General features: G+C 35.9%; 1 protein-coding gene across 9 annotated transcripts in view; it reads right to left on the bottom strand.

Annotated features, from left to right (window-relative positions):
- COBLL1 (cordon-bleu WH2 repeat protein like 1) overlaps window positions 1–23,999 on the bottom strand; it is a 156,155-nt gene that overhangs the window by 47,054 nt on the left and 85,102 nt on the right. For 6 of the 9 annotated variants that reach the window (XM_079782677.1, XM_079782679.1, XM_079782678.1 and 3 more), the window contains 6 exons: window positions 20,049–20,237; window positions 9,375–9,576; window positions 6,940–7,168; window positions 6,075–6,113; window positions 1,635–1,732; window positions 1,286–1,522 (listed from right to left, as the gene is read on the bottom strand). In XM_079782677.1, the coding sequence (XP_079638803.1) occupies window positions 1,286–1,522; window positions 1,635–1,732; window positions 6,075–6,113; window positions 6,940–7,168; window positions 9,375–9,576; window positions 20,049–20,237 (994 nt within the window). The remainder of the gene's footprint in view (window positions 1–1,285; window positions 1,523–1,634; window positions 1,733–6,074; window positions 6,114–6,939; window positions 7,169–9,374; window positions 9,577–20,048; window positions 20,238–23,999) is intronic. The other 3 variants (XM_079782680.1, XM_079782681.1, XM_079782683.1) reach the window with 1 other exon arrangement.

Below are 23,999 nucleotides of genomic sequence, written 5' to 3'. Positions count from 1 at the left end.
AATGATTTTCCAAGTAACTACTGGGTTTAAGCATATTTTGTCCATTTCTATCTATTTGAGTAGCTATTTACTTTCTAAAGACACCTACGATAAATTGCAATTAAAATCTACAGTTATCTCTTTTGTTTTTAAGTTAAGGAAGCACAGAAATATTCATTAGTTTGTTGGGAAGAGTAAAATTACCTCAGTATTGAATTTACTTAGCTTCCAAGGTGGAAATCAAACCCCTCACTTAAACACAGGGAAACATCTCAGTATCTCAAATATCTCAACATAAAACCTGCTCTTAAAGTCACTTAAATCATGTCTGATTCAGAGAAACAAAATATATGGCCTCATGTTCAATCACATTTACTTAAAACCTGGTTTATTGTCCACATAAATAAAGCAAGGAAAATACAGATTTTATGGGCATGAAAAGTAATTTTGCAAATGGATTTCCACAAAACAGCATCCTCTAAGAAAATCTGGGATTAAAGAGGAGCAATAATTAAAAATTTGGGGGAGGAAAGTATACCTAGAATAGTGCTTTGAACATAAAAATATATATAACGAACTGCAATACATTTTATGTAAAGATATTTTTTTAAAAACTATAGAGTATCTATGTACCAGGCAGATGCCAGTATATCTCCCTGAGACTCTCTGAATAAAGTAAAAAACATATATCCAGTTAGAAACTCATGAAAGTAACAAAAAGATTGTGTTGCTGTTAAAAGAAAAATGTTCAAAAATGAATATTTCCATTCCTAATAGATACAAGCAAAAGCCTCTAGTTATTCCTTAATAGACCATCACTTTATGGTTTACAGATGACTTATTTTCTTGAATGTGAAAGCTACTTAAAATGGATATATTTACTCTTTGAAAAAAAATATGTTTATTGATTTCAGAGAGGAAGGGAGGAGAGAGATAGAAACATCAACGATGAGAGAGAATCATTGATCAGCTATTTCCTGAATGCCCCTTACTGAGGATTCAGCCTGGGTATCTGCCCTGACAGTGAATCAAACCTTGACCTCCTGTTTCATAGGTCAACGTTCAACCACTGAACCATGCCAGCTGGGCAATATATTTATTCTTTACTGCATCATAGAACTGTATATATCTAGAGAACCTCTTCCCAGCATTAATCTTATTATTGACTACTTATTCACCTTACTACATATTAGTAACTGTTACTAACCTTATTAGTAGCCTATGTGGAAAAAGACAAGTAGGTAAGAGGAAAAATAGATGGTCCTGTGCCCTATCCTAAAACAAAACAAAACAAAGAATTCCGCACCTTATCTGTTTCATCCACACTCATGGATTTCATGACACCAGAAGCTGGCCTCTCCTGGACGTGAGCGAGGTTCTGGGGGACGCTCTGAGAGGCTGACATCGGAGGCAACGGAGCCCGCCTCTTCTTGGGTGCATCCGACGGCAGGGTGTTGGAAACGTATGTCTTGGAAATGGTATTGGACCTTGTAAAAGTTGGACGATTATTACTCACTAGAGGGGTTGCTGGGGCACTTGCAGTCTAATAAAGAAGGAAAAGGCAAAATTTCTATGTAAATTCAAGATAAAAAAGCACATGTAATTAAAAACAGATTAGAAGATTCTTATAAAATGATAAATAAGGAAACACTTACTTGATCCCGCTTTTTCTTACTGCGCTGAAAAAAGCTGAAAAACTTTTTATTTTCTTTCTCCTTCATAATGTCGAAGTTTTGTGATATTTGGCAGGACTCTAAAATAGAAAAAAAGGGCCTTTTTGCACATCATATGTTCATTTCCAAGATTTCTCACAATTACTTGCCTTTGGAAAATGTGTCTTGTTATAAAAGCTACCCTTTATGGTCCACTATGAACCATGCACTCTGCTAGGCACCTTATATCTTATTCCATTCTCAAAGTAATGGGTAAATTTAGTATTACTGTTTCTATTTCACAGCAGAAGAAACTGAAGCTTAGTGAAACTGAAATACTTACTCAGGGTGAATAATCAAAAAATTACAGAGCTATGACAAACTCAATTCTTTGTAACTCGAAAGTCTGTGTTCCACAAACAATTACCAACATTTCAAAGTACAAAGCTTCAAATTAAATGAGACATAAAATTGCTATATACAGTTTGTCCCTTTGTTTATTTTGAACTATATTTTTGTGTCAGAGCTAAACTATGATAAAATATTTTATTCTCTAAAACATGATTCATTATAGTTACTTAGTACTTTATTATATGTTTCATAAATGATATTCCTTTAATCCAATAGTTCTAAACTAGAGGTGATTCCCTTGCACACCCCAGAAGACATCTGACAATGTTGCGGACAATTCTGGTTGTCACAATGAGGGGTTAAGGTGAGGAGAATGTGTTATTGGTATCTTCTGGGTAGAGTCCAATGATGCTGATAAACATACTACAATGTCCAAGACAGCCCCTCAACAACAAAGACTTATCTGATCCCAAATGTCAGTTGTAGCAAGATTAAGAAATCACACTTTAATTAGAATGACAAATTTCAAGCCTCAAGGTCACATATGTAATACTTCACTCACCAAAAAGTATTTCTGAATGTCAACTGAAAGAGCCTACAAACAGACAAGTCCAACAGTGCTAAGTCACCTGGCCCAGATTGTCTTTCTACCATTTCCCACTAAAGGGAACTAGGATTGCTTAAGAATGACTGATTACTTGTTGATATCAAAGATGAACCTGTAATATCTAGTCACACCAGAGAGAAAGCAATCAAAATTTACTGGGGTGGTTTTAAAAGAACTCAAGGACCAATCTCACATGGTTTCTACTGGCAAAAGTCCAGACAATTTGGGTGTCTTAAGAATAACTCAGCACCCTGGCCGGTGTGGCTAAGTTGCTTGAGCGTTGTCTTGTGCACCAAAAGGTTGCCAGTTGGATTCCTGGTCAGGGCACATGCCCAGGTTTTGGGTTTTGTCCCTGGTCTGGGAACATATGGGAGGCAACCAATCGATTGATGTTTCTCTCTCTCCCTCTTGCTTCCTCTCTCTCTAAAATCAATAAAAACATATTTTTTTAAAAAATAACTCAACAAACGGAAACATAACACATATATTTAATTGCATGCATTCATAGTGATACAAAAAAAAGTGGTTCTCATTGTTAATCTTTATAGGTAGCCATTATTTTAAAAACTAATGAAGGGAAAGAATCCCACTTCCCTGACTTTTTTGAATAAAGACAGACAAATAGCTGACATGGGGAAATTTGCCTTTTTAGAAATATCTCAACTAATAATTAAAGGAATGTTTGCAATAGATAATGACCATTTTTCAAATTTTAATTAACTACAATATAGCAATAATTATCTATGGCTAACATAAAAAAAAAAGATAACTTGTCAATATATGTCTGCAAATGGAACTACACAATACCACCCATGAAATATTCTTACCAAAAGTATCTCAACTAGATTCTACATTTAAATATCAATTTATAGGAAATATGATAGGGAAATATGTGAAGTGGCATCACAGGACAGTTAGCAACAATCTGAATGTGGGAAATTCTGTAAGACAAATGACTTGGTTTACTCAATAAATAAATTGAAAAAATATTTTAATAGATAAGGAGTGGAGATCTGTAAATTTTCAAAAGCATCTCTACTAAGAAACATATGGGCTTTATGGCAAATCACAGTGTAATCTCAGTGACATAGGAAACAAAGTATTGTATCTAAAAACTGGTGGGATGTAGGTAAAGTAGCAGTTAGGAGCAAATGTATAGCCTTAATTAAAATCTTAAATATTTACCTATTATTTAGGGGTAAATTTATAATATTTTTACTTAAAAAGGAATGTTTAAAAAATTAAATTATGACAAAGTAGCAGCTATCCCAGGAAAGCAATAACTACTAGTAAATTAACGCAATATGCCTTACTAACATAAGGAGAACTATATTTCACAAAATAAAACTTTATAAATCTGATGCTTCAAATCTTAAATAAGCAATATGCATTTGATACCATGAGTTTATTGACAATGCTAACAACTAATAGTAATTAATATGTGGATAGCACACCATGATTAAAGATTTTTTACATGCCTAATTTATTTCTTGGAACAATTCTGTGAGGTAGGTATCATAAGTTATCATTCTGAGCCCTTTTTCTAAGTTGTGGGATGTAAAGAATGGAAGCAGGTAGTATCACCCCATTATAGATCTGAGGACCTAGGTCACCGGAGAGTTTGAATAATGTCCAAAACACATGGACATTAAATGGTACAACTGAAACTGATTTCCATTTAAAGAACATTTATAATACCTCTGACTTTTCTTTTTAAAGGAATGCTACTATTTCATTTTAAGATAGAATCCTCCACTAACTGAATATGTAAATACACAATGGAATTTAGTTGGAACAGTAGATGGAAAGTTCACATGCTGGTACAGTGCAATAAATATAACCACATTATTTCATATAGTTTTTTTTTTTTAAAGTAGTTTCCAGGTGCCCATTCATCTCTACACCATTTACCGTCTAAACCTTCACTTAACTCTATGCCAGGGATCACTGCAAGTCACAGTTAAACACTAAGGCAAACAAAGGCTTGAGCTTACTTAGAAAGAAACTATTATGAATAATAGTTCAATGAAAATAATCTAAGATTCTTACAGGGTATGACCAAACTATCAGCCTTTGTTTCCTGTTTCCAGAAGAAAGGCTATACGTAATAGCATGTAAAATTCTAAACTCCCGATCATATCAGATAAAGTTAGGAGATGGGGGTATTTACAGCAACTGGACTCACCCTGTAGATTCTGACATTGTCAGAGGAGCTTTCTTAATTTTCCTATTCCAATGTCCTATGGTTATGTTCATAACACTTAATACTCTGAATAAACCACATATGTTTTTGGCTGGAAGGGTTATTTGCAATCAATACATGCAGCATCTTCAAAATGAGGCCAACAAGATTATGGGTTTCACGTGAATGGCAAAGGTAGGAGCAAAAGCCAATTAAAAGTAACAAAATAAATTTTGCAGGAAAAGAACCACAAAGACAACTTTTTCCAATCTCTTTATTGTCATAGAAGTAAAAGGTTAGATCCAGACAGATAAAGCTATTTGCCCTATCTACTTGTCAAAGGAGCTTGTCAATTCAAATGCCTGCCCTCTGATGAACCAGTATACAGTATACTTTACATAGGAAATTTTAATTCCTTTGATTAGGCTCCTATTCATTAGGCATTAATAATAGATAATCATACTATTACTTATGTGGGCTTAATTCTTGGAATTGGGAGATTCATTGTACCCTGGAAAAATTGAAAATGGGAAAGAAAGAAGATTCCAATAACATAAAATGTGTACAGTTTATTGTGTTTTTTTTAGTAGGGTGGTAATTATTACAGTAATCAACTATCTGAGCCTATTCCTTTTTAATGGGTGGAAGACTTTATTATTATTGGCTATTTTTAATAAAGTTTTCACTATGAAAGGAATACATTTCCATTATAAAATTCTGTAACATAAAGAAAAGGATGAAAAGTCATCCATATCCCTACCACCCAAAGGTAACCACTATAAAATGTTCTATGTATTTTCTTTCAGAAATTTCATGTAAAAGTTTTTTACAACTGCATTAAAAGCTAATTTTAGTATAAGCCATTTTCCAAGTTATTACAAAATATTCACAAACAACTTAATGGCTGCAAAAATTCTTTATGATTAATATACCCTGATTATTATGAATAATAGTTCAATGAAAATAATCTAAGATTCTTACAGGGTATGACCAAACTATCAGCCTTTGTACCCAATAAAGATCCTAGCAAAATCATTTTTTGTCTGAGAGTCAAGAATATATTTCTTACATTCTTAGGTTAATATTAATTTTAAAAAATAATTATTGTATTAAATTGAGAAATCAAGGAGAACCTTATAAATTATTTTTCATGAAATAAAACATGAAGATTGTCTCAGTTAAAAAATTTTGTACACATTAGTAATATTAAGAAAGCAAATAAAATTAGAAGCTCACTTTCCATTTACCAATAGAAATAGAGATTCCACATTATGATTTGTTTCTACTGATTCATATGTCTTACCTTGTAAAGATGATTTATTGAAGGCAGTAACAGAAGTGGCTACAGAGGAGGGGGTAAAAGAGGGTAAATTGACTTAAAGATGATGTTTGTTCAAGTATATAACATCACTGAGTTGAAATAGTTGTCTATAGATTTACATAAAGCACAATCTCAGGATCAAGTGTGAAGTTCCCTATGTTCAGAAAATGTAAGTAATTGCCTCCTTTACTAAACTTTTTTCTCTCCTAAAAAAACAGATTCATATTGAGTAAATAAGCTTGCATTTCTCTATTAGACATCATGCAAACCAACATTATCTAAGATCTCCAAATTTTAATACACTAAATTTTTCTCTATAGATTAATATTGCAAACTACTGGTATTTCTATTTAGAGAAATTTTGGAACTAAACTGATGCATTTTTAAAGTCAGTTAATTTTGGGTGCTGACCTTAGGAAAAAAATAGGCAAGAAACGTCCAAATTTGAATGATAATTAGGACTCTACCAAAATCATGTTGAGTCTACAGTAATTCATTGTTGATTAGAACCATAATGAATTTACATGTAAATTTTTATTTTCTGCTTAAATCTCCAAGCCACAAAGAATTAAGTTAAATTCCACTAAAAAACGTATTCATAGGTAGATGGAAAAGTATAAAATGTGATGACAGCTAAGAAAGACAAGTTTTTATTTCAATTTCAATAATGGAAATAAGTTAAAATATATTTTGTTTTCTCTTCTTATTCCCAATGCCATGTATTGACTTCTATCTATAGGATCCATTTAAAGTGCCATTATGAACTTGAGAAAAACTATACATAAACACAATACACACATATACATATATGCACATCCTGTCAAATAAATAAAACAAAAAGTCTTACCTCTGCTGACATCCATGGCATATAATTCTCTTAGTCCCAGGTCATTAAGAGATTTTGTCAAGTCGAGGGGCTCCTGAGACTGATAATCCTTCAACAACAGCGTATGTAACGGATCAAACTCACATTTGCTGCATATAATGGGGGCTAGTTCTTGGAGTGATGCATGTGGGCTAACTCTCACTATTGCCTTCTGCGTTTTCTTAAAATTGATCACTACTCTCACAGTTTTCTGAAACACAGATTAAAGCCATAGTTATACCATAATATACTGAAATAAACATTCTACAATGATGTCTAGAATAGTGAGAAATCTACAAGTATATATTCATACAATACACAGAATTTTCTATTTTAGTGTAAAATTTTTATTGATTAATGTTACTTCCTAATCCAAATCAGATTCTTAGAAACAGTTTGCTTATTAAATATAGATTAAATTCACAACCCTTGAATAGTAAAGTATTAAGTCGATTTAAATCCAAAAAGAAACAGATATTTTTGCCTTGTTCCTTAAAATATTTACTTTAAAATTATCAGACATAATAATACAGAATTATGCATGTTTTATTCTATCCTTTATTAATAGTTGGTTAGATGTCCAAAAAAAGGGTTATTTGTTTTTAAAACACTAACATTTTTTAACTTCTATTTGAAATAAGTTAAATGAGACAATCCACGCAAATAACTTAGCATAGTGTCTGGCACATAGTAAATTACAATAAATAAACATTAGCTATTATTACTACCTATTGTCGCTATTATTATTACTACTTTGGCTAATTTTAATATATTAGTAACTAGTAATAAAGTGTTCCTTATTTATATAGTTAATGCCACTAATTCAAAATTATTGAGATTTTAAGCATCTGATCATTTTAATGCAACTGAATTAAATCCTATATATAAATAGAACTTTGAAACATGTGACCATGCTAAGTGAAATCAGCAGATTGCAGATCCTCAAAACTTAACATGTATTCATAAAACTGAAACACCACATATTATGCCATGCTATTGCATAAATAATACTATCTCGATATCTAGATAAATAGCAAACATATCATCATACCTAATAAAATGGTAATATGCAAATTACCATCACTCCGCTACGCCCACGATTGGGCCGGCTGGAGGCGCGGGGGGCGGGACTCAGGGTGGCCGATTGGCTGGCGGTAGGAGTGGGGGGCGAGGACTCGCGAGTCCCCGCCCCCTGCTCATCCCGCTGGCTTAAACGGCCGGCGCTGCGGAAGACGCTGGTGGTGGAACTCCGGGTGGCCGATTGTGTGGCTGCTGGCACCAGTTTTCCGCCAGCAGCAGTTTTCCTCTGGCCACCCGCCCGATCGGAGCGCCTCCCGATTGGAGTTCCTCTCAGGGTGGCCGATCGTGCTGGCGGGAGGCGCTCTGATCGGCGGGTGGCCAGAGGAAAACTGCTGCTGGTGGATAACTGGTGCCGGCAGCCAGGTGAAGGAAAAGTCTATTGCACGTAACTTCGTGCAACGGGCTCCTAGTCTAGATATATAGTCTAATACCCGAATTAATATTTAACATTCAATCACATTTTATAGGAAGAATGTTTTAGGATTGTAAAAAAAATTACCTTTATTTGTAAAAATTTTTTAAAGAAAATGTGAGAATATGTGCATTCAAGTCATTTGTAAATAAACTATTAATATATAAACCTTTATATGTTTCCTGAAGTTAAAAATGGTTGGTGTTGTTGCTAATGAAAGAGTATTTCTTGAAACCCATAAGCTTGTACCTCTATTGCTTATAAAGAACAATTAAATAAAGAATTGATATTTGAATATTGTGGTTAAAATTTTTGCTTAAAATTCATACATTACAGAAAACTGAGCCATTGTGTAGCTCAAATGAAAAATAACGTATAAGTTAATAAGTTACAAGCACCACTTGCCAAGTAAATGAAGCCAAAAATATTTTAATAAATTCTTAAACAAATTTATTTCCTTTTTTTTAGTTTATTTAGAAAATCATAGAGATAGAAGTAATGAGCCATGGAAGACGTGAGTCAATGCTGCCCAGGCAACAAGGTACAGAGGCAAAATAAGGGGAAAGAGAGAGATGGAGATGAATTTTCGTTAAAAAGTTCTAAAACCTTCCTTTACCTTTAAAATATGTTTTAAAAGAGTAGATTGAAACACAGATGATTCATAATTGTCAGATTCTAATACTGACATATAGATCACTTTAGAGCATCTAAAATCTAAAGTATTCCCAAATTCTACTTAACCCAAGGTTCAATAACCAACTGAATCCTAAGCAAAGTGGTCTATGGAAATATGACAGTCATGTTCACATCAAATTTGACCAGGAAAGGCAATTATATTTTATTTATAATAAACTGAAGATAATGGTTGGAAAAGCAACTTAGTATTGTAGCCATAAGATATCAAAATATACAGTGAAATTCTTACCTCTGGTATTATAGGTGTAGGTTTTTTCTTATCCAAAACTTTTGGCCTTAAAATTATTTTCTCCACCTCCAACATTCCTATTGGTGTGTTTGGCTTAAATTTAATGGGGTTCTTTTCAGCTGACAGCAGATCGATTGTGTAACTTGATGGATTCAAGTGATACTGGGCACAGAGGAATATCAACAAGTCCATCATAGGTTTACTGTAAAACAAAAGTAATGCTAATCATAAAACAATTTCAGCTACTGTTAAAGTTGACTGAGGCACTAAATCACTGTGTAAAGGCCCTATTTCCATGGGTTGAGGTATAGGTTGATGAGTTTTACTTGAGGGTAAGCAGGTGGCCACTAATGTTTCCACTAAGATATTTAAATGTCAGTAAAAACAAACAAACAAACAATAATTCCCTTTCCCAGACCCCTCTAACCATCCTCAAGGGCACACATGATCTTGTTGCCCATATACCATGCCTATTTACAGTAAATGTTCTCTCCATTTTACTTTTTATCCAGTCAGATTTCTCCCTCCTTAATCTACCACTAGTGGATTTCATGTAATCTTCCTTACTTTCCCTATTTTGATCCCAAATGCATAAAGAGAACTGCCAAACTGCCATTCTCCAGAGAATTTTTGAGATCTTGCTTCCAGGCATGCCCTCAGTTTGGCTCAAATAAACTCATAAAATTTGTTGTACGTTTGGACATTCTTATATTAAGCAGTTGAAATACACTGAGCTAGTGGACTAACAAACTGAATTTTTTATTTCATTTCATTTAAATTCAATTTAAATAGCCACATGTGGTGAGTGGCCACTGTATTGGATGGACAAGTGCATTGATTCTTAAAGTGTGATTCATGGACCAGTAGCATCAGTATCATTGGGAACTTGCTGGAAATGCAAATTGTCCAGTCCCAGGCCAGATCCCTGAATCAGAAAATCTGGGAGGGAGGCACAGCAATGTGTGCTTTGACAAGCACTCCTGCTAATTCTAATGCGTACTACAGTTTTTGAAACAGTGATTTAGAGAGAAAAGGATAAAGGAACAAGTCAAATATGCAGAATATCAGATAGTGATAAATAGAATGATGAAAAATAAAATAAGGAAGGAGGCTAGGAAATGTTCTAAATAGAAAGATAACATTAGAATAAAGACCTAATGAAATGAGATATCTGGGGAAAGCATTCAAGGCAGAGCTAACAAATGCGAAGGCCCTGAGGCAGAAGTGTGCTCTACGTGTTTAAGGAAAAACAGAAACCATTCAGCTACAGGGAAGACCTAAGAGCCTGGTGAAGACTTAGAATGTTACTGAGTTAGAAAATCACTGAAGAGTTCTGAGGAGTGGTCTACTTTACATTTAAGAGGATTATATTCTGATTGTTGTATTCAGAATAGCCTAAGGGAATAGTTATAAAGCTATTGCAAAAATGTAGGTGGGAGACGGTGATGACTTAGACTAGTCAGATTCCATGTATATTTTATAGGGAGCTGATTAAAGCCAATGCAGGATTAAAGCCAATGCAGGAAGAAAAGGGTAAGAAGATGCAAGAGACAGGAGGAGAAACTAGCCAGTAGAAAAAGACCAGGACTGCAGGGACACCACAAAGTGGCAGGGTTGCCCAGCTGGTGTGGCTCAATGGTTGAGCATCAACCTATGAACCAGGAGGTCATGGTTCCATTCCCTGTCAGGGCACATGCCTGGGTTGGGCTCAATCCCCAATGTGGGGTGTGCAGGAGGCAGTCGATCAATGATTCTCTCTCGTCATTGAAGTTTCTATCTCTCTCTCCCTCTCCCTTCCTCTCTGAAATCAATAAAAAATATATAATTTTTTTAAAATATCAAAGTGGCAGAGTTGCTAAAAGGGCGACAGGAGGCCTGAAATGTTCAGTTAACTTATTGGTTATGTGATATGTTTACTAACTTCTCCTTGGTGGCCCACAAACCATCACAAAAGTCCTGATAGATTTGGGAGGAGTTAAATCAAGAAAAGAAAGAAGATTTAAAAAGTTAAAGACTAAAATATAAGAATCCAAAAGTAATATATATGTAAAGTTAGAGCCAGAGGTGGCTCTAACAACATAAACCCTTGGGAATTTACAATAATATTATACAGGGGCTTGAACATTCCACAAAAAGGAGAATAGGGGTTCAGGCCAATTTTATCAAGACCTTAAGGAGCAGAGTGACCTCAAGATGTTATCTGGGTTCCATTTATACCTAGATCTGAATTTCTCTTTGGAAGGACCACCTTTAGCAATCCTTATTCCCAGGGCCTAATACAAAGTGAGGTCAATGTCATTGAAGGAATAATTTATAGGAACCAGTGATTATTTATCTCTAGGAAATTCTACTTAAGCATCCATGAGTTGAAACACACAGCAGACGATGTATAACTGAGATCTTTGTACAGTATCTGACACAGAAAAAGGCAAAGTTGTTGAAAAGAGGTTCATATGCTTTAAAAAAACATATAGTTGTGAAAACTGTGTTGTTTTGTATTTTGGTTTGTTTTTATTTGTGTGTTTTTTTAACAAACTTGACTAGTAGCCTTGTTGTGTCTAAAGCCATGACATCTTTACAGAGGCAGGATATAAGCATTAAGTCGGACTAAGATCTTTTCCAAAACAGCCTCGGATCAGTTCAAATGCTTGAAGTATTTAATTGAAACCTCAGCATTAGGCACAAAAAAACACAGATGACCCTGACCTCGATGATTTTGAGGGTGAGAATTACTGACTACCTAGCTCTGCCATAAAGGAGCCATAACACTATCAAAGTAGGACATTAATATTTAAACTGACCCTGCACTCAACTAGTCACAAAATGCACCCACAGAAAATGAACTCATCTCTAGAGGATAATAGTTATTTAGAACTACCCACCCAGATGCCAGGTTACTTCTACCAAAAACAACAATTTTGGTTTGTGGATAATTATTAGGAGCTGATGTGACTAACAGAAGTTGGCCAGCAGTTTTGACCACGGGATCACCACAGGAAGGATGCTTGTCTTCCTGTTTGCTAAGGCAGGAGCACAAGCCTGCAATCCACCTGAAACACGAGCCAAAATATTTACAGTTGAAAAGGATTGGCTAAACTTGATCATCACTTCCTCACTGAGCTAAGAAACAGTCTTCCTTCTCTATACTACCACATCATTTTGAATTTTAGTTTACTACATTACTTAACAGAGTCTTCTTTGCATTCATATTATTTACAGATTTTTTTCTAATTTTTTAAAAATATTTTTATTGATTTCAGAGAGGAATGGAGAGGGAAAGAGAGATAGAAATATCAATTATGAGAGAGAATCATTGATCAACTGCCTCCTTCATGCCTCCTATTGGGGATTGAACCTGCAACCTGGGCATGTGCCCTGACCAGGAATCAAACCGTGACCGCCTGGTTCATAGGTCAGTGCTCAGCCACTGAGCTACACCTGGTGGGCTATATATTTTTTTCATTTATAAAACAATGTTTTCTTGGAAGGCAGATTTTTTTAAAGACTCTTTGAAATGGAGAAATCCCTATGAGATCTCCCACTTCCTTTTATAAGTTACATGACCAGATGATTAAGAGCATATATAGAATTAGGAAGCAGTAAGATTAGAATGTTCTGTCTCCTAAAACTGTACTCCTTCAGCCACATGGTACCAGAAGTCAGGATGCAGGATGGGGCAGATGGTTTCAACAAGCTATAGGCTATCTGCCACAATTTTACTTCATAGATTGATGACATCACTAAATCACCCCCTAAATCTGCTGGTGATGCTTTCTGCATTTGTGACACATATTGAGGGTATTCTTGTCCTAGTTTTGGTACCTGCTACATAAGACAAGACTTCCACTTTTATATTGTAAAGATCCCACTGGGTATCAAAAATGCAGGTCATGGTTCACCAAAGAGCTTTCAGATTAGCAAGATGTACAAACAGCTGCCTCAGTGAATTACCAAACCCTGGAAGTATTGAAGCAAAGTCACCTACCAATAGGGTGGCTATGTAATTTATCATTCAGTCTGGGTCACCTGAGAGTGAAGGGGGCACTATTAGTAATTACTCTGGGATAATAGGTACAAATAGGAACTGTCATAGGAAAATGAGGATGCATGATGATAAGTACTTATCATGAACAGATTAATTACAAGCATCTGATAACAGGGTGAACTCTATGAATAAAAGTATTCCTTATTATGATTCTTTAAATCTGCCCCAACACCTAATAAAATATTTTACACACTTTCAAATAAATCCTCAAAACAATTGAGTTGAATTAGTTCTATCTGTCCCTTATAAATGCATACTGACAACCCAATTATACTTAAAAAATGATAGTATGGAGATTTTTAGAACATTCCCTATTGTTACTGATGTTTATCCATCTTATGCTAACCCACCTAATTAGTAATGAGTTCAAGGATGTGTTAAACAAAAATGACCCACCCTGTTTCAGTATCACCTTGTAATTTTTCAAAGTCTGCTTTTTTCCAATAGGTGGCACTCTACTCCATGTAAAATGCTCTTCAGCTCATTTGACTCACAGGTGCCAGTCAAGACCTTGTAAGTATTAGTCTCAATTTACTATAAATCAGTGCTACTGAACAAGCTAATCAGGTCACAAATCACGTGCAACATGTCTCTGGGTCATTTTACAGGCAAAGGCCAGAGAGTTAAGGTGACTTACTTGAAGTCACAGAACAAGATATGGAATCAACCATACTTGGGATTTCTAACTTCAAGTTCTATGCTTTCTTTATTTGTGTTTCATTCATGGCATTCTCAGATTTGCTCAGAGTGAAACAAATTCCTCTTCATGGTAGGAGCATAAAAGAGAGAAACCTCCTCCTGTTGTACATGGTGTTACTTCTACTCCCTCCTGTAGGAGAGAGTGTGCCAGTGTGGCCATAGAATGCTCTCCCATAGGCTAACAGAGAAGATTAACGTCAATCTTCTATCAAGTTTCCCAAATTGAAATTTATTTAAAATTGTCCCAGAGAAAGAGAAAAGTGGAAAAAGGAATGAATAGTTATTCAGTGAGTAGTGGGCAGACACCTGACTATAAGGTAGGACCTAGAGTGATATAAAATGATCACATACTGGGCAGACACCTGACTATAAGGTAGGACCTAGAGTGATATAAAAATGTACCCACATATTTCCTTATTCTCTCTAGTGCAGTGGTTCTCAACCTTCCTAATGCCATGACCCTTTAATACAGTTCCTCATGTTGTGGTGACCCCCAACCACAAAATTATTTTCGTTGCTACTTCATAACTGTAATTTTGCTACTGTTATGAATCGTAATGTAAATATCTGTGTTTTCCGATGATGGTCTTAGGCTCTACAGCAGCGGTTCTCAACCTGTGGGTCGTGACCCACAGGTTGAGAACTGCTAGCAGGGTCGCCTAAGACCATTGGAAAACACAGATATTTACATTACGATTCATAACAGTAGCAAAATTACAGTTATGAAGTAGCAACGAAAATAATTTTATGGTTGGGGGTCACCACAACATGAGGAACTGTATTAAAGGGTCATGGCATTAGGAAGGTTGAGAACCACTGCTCTAGTGAGTAAAACCGTTTAGCTTCTGAGATCCTTCAATGTAATCATCCTTGATGTCAGGATACATAGAAATGCACAAGAGTTTTTAGGCTGGCACTGTGGCCACCCTCAATGTAAGCAAAGGATTGCAAAGGCAAGATGGCAGACCCAGGGTGACGTTTGGTCATTAAAACAGCAGTATCACTAAGCTCATGTACCAAAAGATTGGTAAGCCAGCAGAAGACTGACAACCTAACTCAAGATAACAAGTTTTTAATTTTCTCCTAAGCATAAAGTCCATTATTACCTCTAACCTTATTGAGTTCCCTGATCTGAATAAGCTCTTTGGTGAAAAAAATCAATGTACAAATAAGTGGGTTTTCCCGAGGCTAATGCTGGGCATTCACATTCTCACAGATGGAACATTCTGAGCACACCTCTGTGTGTTTACATAAGATGACACGGGGACGTTCTAAAAATTTTCCCCAAAAATATATTTTGGGGAAAAAAAATCTAAAACGTTAAATGAAGCATGTATGTTTTCTAAGTACTTATTTTAGTGTAATGTTTACACTATCCTTCAAAGGAGATTGATAGGTGTACTATCAAAATAAATATAATATGCAAGAAATATTTAAACAAATTCAGAAAAGATGTTCTCAAAAATTATATTGGAGATCCTTCACAGTGACGTGAGAAACACTTATCAAAGAAAACCTTATGCATTTAAACTTATTTAAAATTCCTCTTCACTAGTCCCTGCCACCCAATTCCTGTATCATACTGTTGAAATGTTTCCTATTCCATTTATAGTAACAAAGCCAGGAAGAAATTTATATTATAATCTATGTCATGGGACTTCATATTAGATAGCTAACATTTTTTTTTTCAGAAATAGAATATATTTATCTATTTGAACATTTTTGTTGTTGTCATCATTAAATATTGAGGGTTCTTTTTTTCAAACAATGGGCCAGCAGTAGCTGCAACATTCAACATACCTCATATCAAACTTTTAAAATATCCCAAATTGCATTCTAAAGTGTCTAGAATCACTCCTAAGAAATCCAGAATCAAACTCCTAAAATATTCTAACTCACACAACCACTTTTAATAATAAACAATATTTTAAAAAATTAGTCATAGCATCTACAAGTTGTCATTCCTGAATTATGAAACTATTAGGAACAAAGTCACTAAATCAAATCCCCTCTTAAGAACACTGATATTGCTGAGACCGGTTTGGCTCAGTGGATAGAGCGTTGGCCTGCAGACTCAAGGGTCCCAGGTTCGATTCCGGTCAAGGGCATGTACCTTGGTTGCGGGCACATCCCCAGTAGGGGGTGTGCAAGAGGCAGCTGATCGATGTTTCTCTCTCATCGATGTTTCTAACTCTCTATCCCTCTCTCTTCCTCTCTGTAAAAAATCAATAAAATATATTAAAACAAAACAAAACCAAAAAAAAAGAACACTGATGTGGTGCTCACTTTGGCAGCACACATACTAAAATGTGAATAATGCAAAGAAGATTAGCATGCCTGCTGCGCAAGGATAACACGCATGTTCGTTGTGTTCCACATTTTCATATAAATGGCCAATCACAGGGTTGTACACCTGGAACTAATATAACATTGTACATCAACTGCAATTTAAAAAATATTCAAAAGAAAACACTGATATGAAACAAATTCTACTCTCAGAAAACATTTTCAACCCTAAACAAAATTTAAAAAGCAATCAGAATTTGAGGCATTTTCATTTGGGGTATTCTTGCCTTGCTCTCTACTTAAAGAAAGTGTCTTTGTGAGAAGAACCTGGGAAAGCAACCAGGGCCCATCTAACTATCTCTTCAAGGCATACCATTTAAGTTGCTACCTCTGTCTCCATATAAAGGACTAGGGAAACAATATTTATTTTAATGAATTTATTAAATGGCAATTACATTGCATAAATATATGCTAAGCACTATGAAGAAAAGTAATGATGTCCACATGTATCTTATGGTTTATTCAAGAAGATATGACACACATATTAATTACAGCATAGAACAATATATGATAACCATCAATAGTATATAAAGTGTCAAAATAGTTTGAAAGTCATAGGTAACAGTTCTATCTGGAGAGATCAGAGAGCCTTTATATAAAAGTTATATAAACTAACTGGAAAAATGTGGGTGGTACAGTACTCCACATGGAAAAACTTTCAAAAAGGCGTGCAGGTGGAAAACGTAGAGTATCTGTAAAACAAGAGTCATGAGGCTGAAGTTCAAGATATTTAAAGGGGAGTAGTGAAGGAAAAGCCTATTTAATTCTGGAAGAGACAATGAGGTTTGCATTCCTTAATTTGGTATTGAATTGCTATCCCTTCCCTGCACTGTGTGTGTGTGTGTGTGTGTGTGTGTGTGTGTGTGTGTGTGTGTGTGTGTGTGTGTGTTTAATATCAAAGATAGTGCCACAGCCCTAACTGGTTTGGCTCAGTGGATAGAGCGTTGGCCTGAGGACTGAAGGGTCTCAGGTTCGATTCTGGTCAGTTGCAGGTGAGATCCCTGGCACAGGTTCATGCAGGAGGCAACCAATCACGAATCGACGTGTGTCTCTCACACTGATGTTTCTCTCTCTCTGTCTCTCCCCCTCCCTTTCACTCTCTCTAAAAAATCCATGGAAAATATCCTCAGGTGAGGATTAACAACAAACAACAATGAAAGATAGTGCCACAACAGAGTGGTGGTTAGAATAATCTGAGGGTGGCGGGTAAATAAAGAAAGCTCAGGGTTAAGGAAAGAAGTTCTCAATAGAAAATAAAAGAAGCCAGTATGTGCCAGGCACTGATAGTATTTCATTTAATCCTAGTGACTCAGTTATAAAACATTTTATAGATAAGAAAACTGAGGCAATTCAACAAGAGTTGGCAGCCCAGAAATAAAAAGCTGATTGATGGAAATTACTCAGATTTAGGGACTGGGGAGGCAAACCTGCTGGAAGTTGAGAAAAGAGGAAAATCTACAGCCCCTGTAAACACAAAGGTAGTGGAAATGACTATTGCAGAATCCAAGTTAAATATGAAGAAAAAATGCAACAACCTGAAAAGCAGTCATATATTAGACTTAATAAGGAGGATGAAGAACAAATGACTAAGAAAGAGAAGTGGATAAGCTAAATGTCAAAAAGGTTGTGTTCAAAGAGGGACCCTAAGATCTCAGTAATGGGACAGCTTTCCATGACGAGATACCACCATCCTGGGGGAGGGGGGTGGGGCGTAGACTATGGGTGTAGATGCCCAGAGTTAAGGAAACAGAAGAAAAGTTAGCTTAGGGTAGCATGTGGGAAAGTATACAATAATTATAATGGTAGACAGGAGAGAGAGGAAAACCATGATTCTAATACTAAAGTCATTGAAGTTTAAAAAGAAATCTAGCCGAAACCGGTTTGGCTCAGTGGATAGAGCGTCGGCCTGCGGACTGAAAGGTCCCAGGTTCGATTCCGGTCAAGGGCATGTACCTTGGTTGCGGGCACGTCCCCAGTAGGGGGTGTGCAAGAGGCAGCTGGTCGATGTTTCTCTCTCATCGATGTTTCTAACTCTATAGCCCTCTCTCTTCCTCACTGTAATAAATCAATAAAATATATTTAAAAAAAAAAAAAAAGAAAGAAATCTAAAGAATGCAGAAGACTGATAGCAGAGAAGACGGCAAAATAAACATCTGAGCAGTGCATCCGAAGAAATGTTGGAGTGCTGATAATGAAACTATCGTTACCTGTCAGCGTCAGTGACGAACCAAGAAAAATGCTGACTTTTTAAAACTTACTTTAAATTCAGAAAAAGAAAAAGAAAAAAAGGGGGAATTGCCTTTATTACCCCCAGCCACATCCATTGTCATTATTTTAAAACCACGGTAATGGTATTGTTTCAAGGATTGAAGATGATGGCCATTGTCTCTAACTTACAGGACACCTTCTCACCCAGAAGAAGCACAACCTGCAGGTGATTACCTGCATCTGAGGTAGAAGTCACAGGTTTTTCAACCTCCTAAATATGGTTCAATGTGTGATCTCCAAACTGTTTTTATTACAAAATAATTGGCAAAATGCAACTTACTTACATTTAATGAGAGTTTAATACTCAACAGAGTATTGTTTGCAATGCTGAACTTTTCTATTTTCATGTACTTTCAATAATTTGTAAAGTTATGCATAGCCTTGATAAATTTTAAGATTAAGATTCTATTGAATGAGTTTCTTCTAGATAAAACCACATTGTAAGAATGCAATACCCAATATGTTGCTTACTTATTCTTTTGGTCTACAGACACACACACACACACACACACACACACACACACACACACACACATATGCGCACACATACACACACTAAGGTAAAACTGCTTAAATTTCTAAAACAGGATTCCTGATAACAAATGGATGGTTAAAGGTGAAAGGTGGAACAAGAGCAAGCATACAACTCATGTAACTTTCCACTTGAAAATGAAATGGAAAATTACACTTGGTTTCATTCCATTTTTCCAACTATTATATAGGTATTAAAAATATCAGTTTCCTAAATCACTTCTTGCTGGGTTATAGTTTAGTTTTATATGTCTAGTAAACTTATCCACAGTTTTAGGAAATTAGTTAGCCATTCAGTGGTGTAAAAAATCCTGCTTGTTTCACAGATAGATTTATCTGTTTTGATAAATAGGAGATTATTACATTTTAAGAGTAGTTAGTAACTTCTGTAAAATCAAATTCAGGGAAATATCTTAAAAGAAAAAACATAATTTGGAGAGGAAGATAAAGGGTTTTTTTATGGATCACTAGCTTGCTTTTCTAAGTCTTAGAAAATCAATACAACTGAGGACTGTTCCCCTGGGAAAGGCTATTTTTTAAAAACATTAAATGACTAACAACTATAAAATAGTTCTAAATTTTAAGAGTCAGTTGACTGGGACAGTGGAATTCATAGTACTGATATTAAAACATTGTTAGAAAAAAAGGTAATACCTTTAAGCATTTTTTAAAATCAAACTGAGTGATGAATTATTTTGTCAAAGAAAACAAATCAAGAAATATACAGCAGAGGGTTTGAATGACAGCAGGAAGGAAGTCCTGGTGTTTCGTCAGCTCCAGCATACCTGCCATGCACAGTTGTAGATTTGATGACGTCCCCAGGTAGAACCACTGCGAGTTCAATGTCTTTATCTATCATGCTTTCCTTCTGTTCCATGATGAAAGCAGAGGAGCCTACAGCGTCATCACCTGGAGAGGCATCAGGGCTTCTGGTCTCGGCTGGAGGAAGGGGCGCCTGGGCTTTTGGTTTTCTCCTAAAATAAACACAACGGCAGAAAATGAAATACATGTATTTTCAAAGTACATTTCTAATGCGATCTAATTTAAAAAAAAACACAACATGTGTGTGCATATATGTTTTTCACATCTAGAAAATAATGCACCAAAATGTTAACTGTTAGTTTTATAAGAATAATGAAAATAAGGATATTTTTTTGCCTTTTTTGTCAGCACTTTTTTTGTTTGTTTGTTTGTTCTCAACAATATGCCTAAGTTACTTGGTAATAAAAAGAAACAAATTAATAATGAAGAGATTGATATTTGCCTCCATTAATTCAATTAATGTGTGCTGACTATAGCAAAGCAAAAGTATACCATTGTCTTTGATGAGATAAATTGTACTGTCTCTGGGTGGAGATCAGTATCTCAATCACATACTCATAATAGCTCTTAACTTTGTGCCTTTCATTCTATTTGTTTCCAATTGTGTCTTCTACCTCGCTACCCAGATAAACCCTACTTATCCTTCGAAGTCCAACTGAAACCCTCTCCCTCCTGCTCTTTACACAGTCTCTCCTTATAGAGTGCATACAACAGATTCCATAAGTGTAACATATTTTTTCTGGGTACCAGTTTCATTTCTCTACCTACATTTACAACTCCTGAGGAGGAAAAAAAACACATGTTGTATTTCCCACTGCATTTAGCAATGACCAATAAAGTTTGATTGGTTATTTGATAAATTACATTTCTGTTTCAATGAAAAATATTGCAAATAATTATTTGAGTAAATATATTTCAATGCCATTTACTAGAACAAAGCTTTAACAGATTTACAGCAGAAATAGGTAGTACACATCCTGAAAAAATTCACATAGGCCAATTCAATGATTTGATGGGTTGAAAAAAAGTGAAATATAAAATAACTATAAGTAATGACATATACATTTTTAAAAGTACTGCAAGTTAGAACTTTTGAAAATGTTACCTCTATAAAAGGCTGATTGCTTTTGGAAAAACTACTGCTGCTTTCCATTCAGGAAAAATATAAAATTTTAATTCTTCCCACTCCCCATTTTCTAGGCAATAATACAAATCAAACAAGTAAAAGGGCTTCTTTGTAAGTGACTATATAACATCCAGCTCTTCAATATTTTCAAAATTTAAGGTCTCACAAATACAACCACCTTTATGCACTCAGCATCATGAAAAAAACGGAAGTGAGGTTCCTACATCTGTAATTTTCTAAAATAATAGGCCTTGGAGTATAATTGCAAAGATATATTGAACTTCAGAAAAGATTTGAAATAAATATTTAAAAGTGTTACAATAAATAGAATAAATTCATAAAATCTATATGAAGAAAAACTTGAACCAATTTCAAAACATCTTTAATCTGCAGACATTGACCATTCACATATTCGCAAACATTTATTCTGTAACAATCATGTGGCAGACTCAGCTAAACACTGGGGATGTAAAGTCAATATTGAGGCAGGATAGTAAGAAGCTAGGAAGATTCTTTGGCAAGAGGAATAGGGAAACTGAGACACATAATTCAACAAGCAGTTTGCAGCCATCTAGTAAATCCTATCTTCCCCAACCCCCTGAACCTGTCCCCAAGGGCCCCTTTTCTCTGACTTCTTAGTGAGTCAAAGCACTCAGCCTAGGCTCATTTCCTGGCCTAGTCCCTCTCCTGTTACCCTACGCCCTTCCTTGTTTCACTGTCCCCAGCATTAATAAACGGCCTCTAAAATTCACCTGGATTCGTGCTGTGAAGTTTTTCCTGCACAAAGTCAAGAATCCACACATTACCGGCCTGCCCCTAGGCAGACACACTAAGGACCCCTGTCCAGTAACAATATGACCCAGATCCTACCCCTAAAGGGTTTGTGATCCAAAAGGACGGTCAGATATGTACAAAATTACAATAAAGTTTGATGACTGCTCTAATATAGGAAGGTATGCACATGGTCCTGCTAAAGCTCATAGGAAGAGAAACTTCCTTAGGAACCCAGAAATATTTTACAGGTGGGGAACAGTTGAGTTGGGGGGGAATGAATAGAAACACAGGAAAAGATAAGAAATAACTGATATTTCAGGCAGAGGAAAGTAAAAGGACTCAGATGACTAATGAGTCTCCAACTTAACTTCCAATTCTTCTTCTCAGATTCTCCAAACCAAATCTGTTCTGCTCTAAGTCTTCCCATCTCAATAAGTCACAATTATTTCAGTTGCTTGGGCCAAAAATAGCCTCTTTCATACACATGCAACACAATCCATGGATAAATTTTCCCAGTTCTATACTGTATCATAAATAGACCCAGAATCCACCAACTGCCTTGTTCACCAAACACCTCTGTTCAAGCTGCTAAGCCTCCCTGCTCCCAATGCTGTCGTATTGTATTCTGTTCTCCATGTCCCAGCCCAGAAGCTGGAGTGATTCTTTTAAAGTACAAGTAAGATCACTGCACTTCTCACACCCTCCGAGGTCTTCGGACCTCACCCAGGACAGCATCTGGAATCCTGTCATGAGTACTCCCTGTCCTCTGGCCTCTCCAGTCTTCTTGCTCCCACATTCTCCCTAGGCTCACTGCACTCTAATCTTCTGACTCTTACCTTTTTCCTTGAAAACACCTGGAACATTCCAGATTCAGGGCCCTCTACAAGGTTTCCTCCCGACCTTAAGATAACACCTCTATTTATCGGCTTTACTTTTTGCCTTAGGGCTTATCAGCAAGGAACGTCCTGGTTTATCTCCTTCCATTCAAGAGTAGGGACTTGTCTCTACCACCTGTGTCACATGTTTGCGAATGTGGAACAATGCCTGCCACATAGTAGCCACTCATATTTACTGAATGAATGAACTCACTGAATACTATCCACAAAAGATGAGATACTTAGGCATATAATTGAGAAGGAAAAAAGTTCTTACCACCAAGGAAGAAAATGAATTTTTTATATCAGAATTACTTGTGTTGGATTTTTAAAAATAACTGATTCTATTTTTTTTTTTAAGATAAGTATTAAAAAATACATACTGAGCCGACTGGCATGTCTCAGTAATTGAGCCTCAACCTATGAACCAGGAGGTCACAATTTGATTTCTGGTCAGGGCGCATGCCCAGGTTGTGGGCTCGATCCCCAGTAGGGGGCCAGCAAGAGGCAGCTGATCATTGATGTTTCTTATCTCTCTCTCCCTCTCCCTTCCTCTCTGAAATCAATACAAATATATTTTAAAAAATACATACTGGATTTATTAGCATGGGATAACTGGGAACTTTAGTGCTTTGAAAAGAGCTCCTAGGGAAATCCAGGAGAGAAGCCCAGCTGCACAGGCAGGGAGGCAGAGCATCAGGAACAACTTTGGCCACAGTGAACTTGGCTTTCAAAAGGATGGCAGTGTAGGAAGGTCTGACAGGTACCTCCTCCTGTCACCATGGCCTTCCTATAGCCTGCTTTCACCACTCCAGGCACCTTCCCATCTCCAAGTATTGCTCATCCTGGTCTGCACCTGAATGCCCTCCCCATCCTTCTGCCTTTGTAGGTCCAGATTGAGTCACAATTTCTTGGACTGTCTTCCCTGTCTATGGCACAGTGCAATGAACTCCTCTGACTCACAGTTTTAACGTTCTGTGTATGTGGCCCTGTCTTATTTCCTAAGGTTCTTTGAATCTGTGATGAAAACCCATCTCTAATTACTAAAGATAAGTCTACTTTATAAAAAAAAAAAAAAACACAGAACAAAGCACTAGTTGAAATATTATTTACAAAGAACTTCTGTTAAGAACATCTTT

This window comes from Cnephaeus nilssonii (genome assembly GCF_951640355.1).
Source record: "Cnephaeus nilssonii genome assembly, chromosome: 10".
NCBI classification, from domain to species: domain Eukaryota; kingdom Metazoa; phylum Chordata; class Mammalia; order Chiroptera; family Vespertilionidae; genus Cnephaeus; species Cnephaeus nilssonii.
The sequence above is the reverse complement of the archived record's forward strand: the minus strand, read 5'-3'. Positions and strand labels throughout refer to the sequence as shown.